The 799-nt window shown below is 29.4% G+C and overlaps 1 protein-coding gene across 1 annotated transcript in view; it reads left to right on the top strand.

The window, feature by feature from the left end:
• Window positions 1-558: 558 nt before the first annotated feature.
• HELRODRAFT_179214 (hypothetical protein) overlaps window positions 559-799 on the top strand; it is a gene marked incomplete at both ends in the record, with an annotated part of 2,174 nt that continues 1,933 nt past the window's right edge. The window contains one exon of the mRNA XM_009028073.1: window positions 559-568. Coding sequence (XP_009026321.1) covers window positions 559-568 — 10 coding nt within the window. The remainder of the gene's footprint in view (window positions 569-799) is intronic.

Below are 799 nucleotides of genomic sequence, written 5' to 3'. Positions count from 1 at the left end.
TAATGGTTACGATTGAATAATTGATGGTGTGGTGTATTTTCTGCACGTGTTCTAAGCAAAGTCGTTCAATGTTATGATTTGATAGGCGAATTCTCTATTTGTGTGTGTGTGTGTGTATGTATGTGTATATGTATGTATGTATCTATGTACCTATGTATGTATGCATGTTTGTATGTATTTATGTATGCATGTATGTTTGTTTGCATGTATGTATGTATGTTTGTATGTATGTATGTATGTATGTAGGTATGTATGTATGTATGTATGTTTGTATGCAGGTATGTTTGTATGCAGGTATGTATGTATGCATGTTTGAATGTATTTTTGTATGCATATATGTTTGTTTGTATGTATGTATGTATTTATGTATGCATATATGTTTGTTTGTATGTATGTATGTATGTATGTATGTATGTATGTATGTATGTATGTATATATGTATGTATGTATGTATGTATGTATGTATGTATGTATGTATGCATGTTTGTATGTATTTATGTATGCATGTATGTATGTATGTATGTATGTATGTTTGTTTGTATGTATGTATTTGTATACATGACCATCGGTTATTTTTTTTAATTATAAAAGTATGTAGCGGTCATACTTTTCATTTTTTTTTCTGCGGAAAAATTTTGCTAAACTGAATTGATGCAGTTGAATGTTTTTGTTGTTGAAATTGTTGTTGTTGAAGTTGCTGTTGTTGATGCTGTTGTTGCTGTTGTTGTTGATGATGATGTTGTTAATGTGGTTGTTGATGTTGAAGTTGATGTGGTTGTTGATGTTGAAGTTGATGTTT

Source organism: Helobdella robusta (genome assembly GCF_000326865.2).
Source record: "Helobdella robusta unplaced genomic scaffold HELROscaffold_53, whole genome shotgun sequence".
Lineage (NCBI taxonomy): Eukaryota > Metazoa > Annelida > Clitellata > Rhynchobdellida > Glossiphoniidae > Helobdella > Helobdella robusta.
The sequence above is the reverse complement of the archived record's forward strand: the minus strand, read 5'-3'. Positions and strand labels throughout refer to the sequence as shown.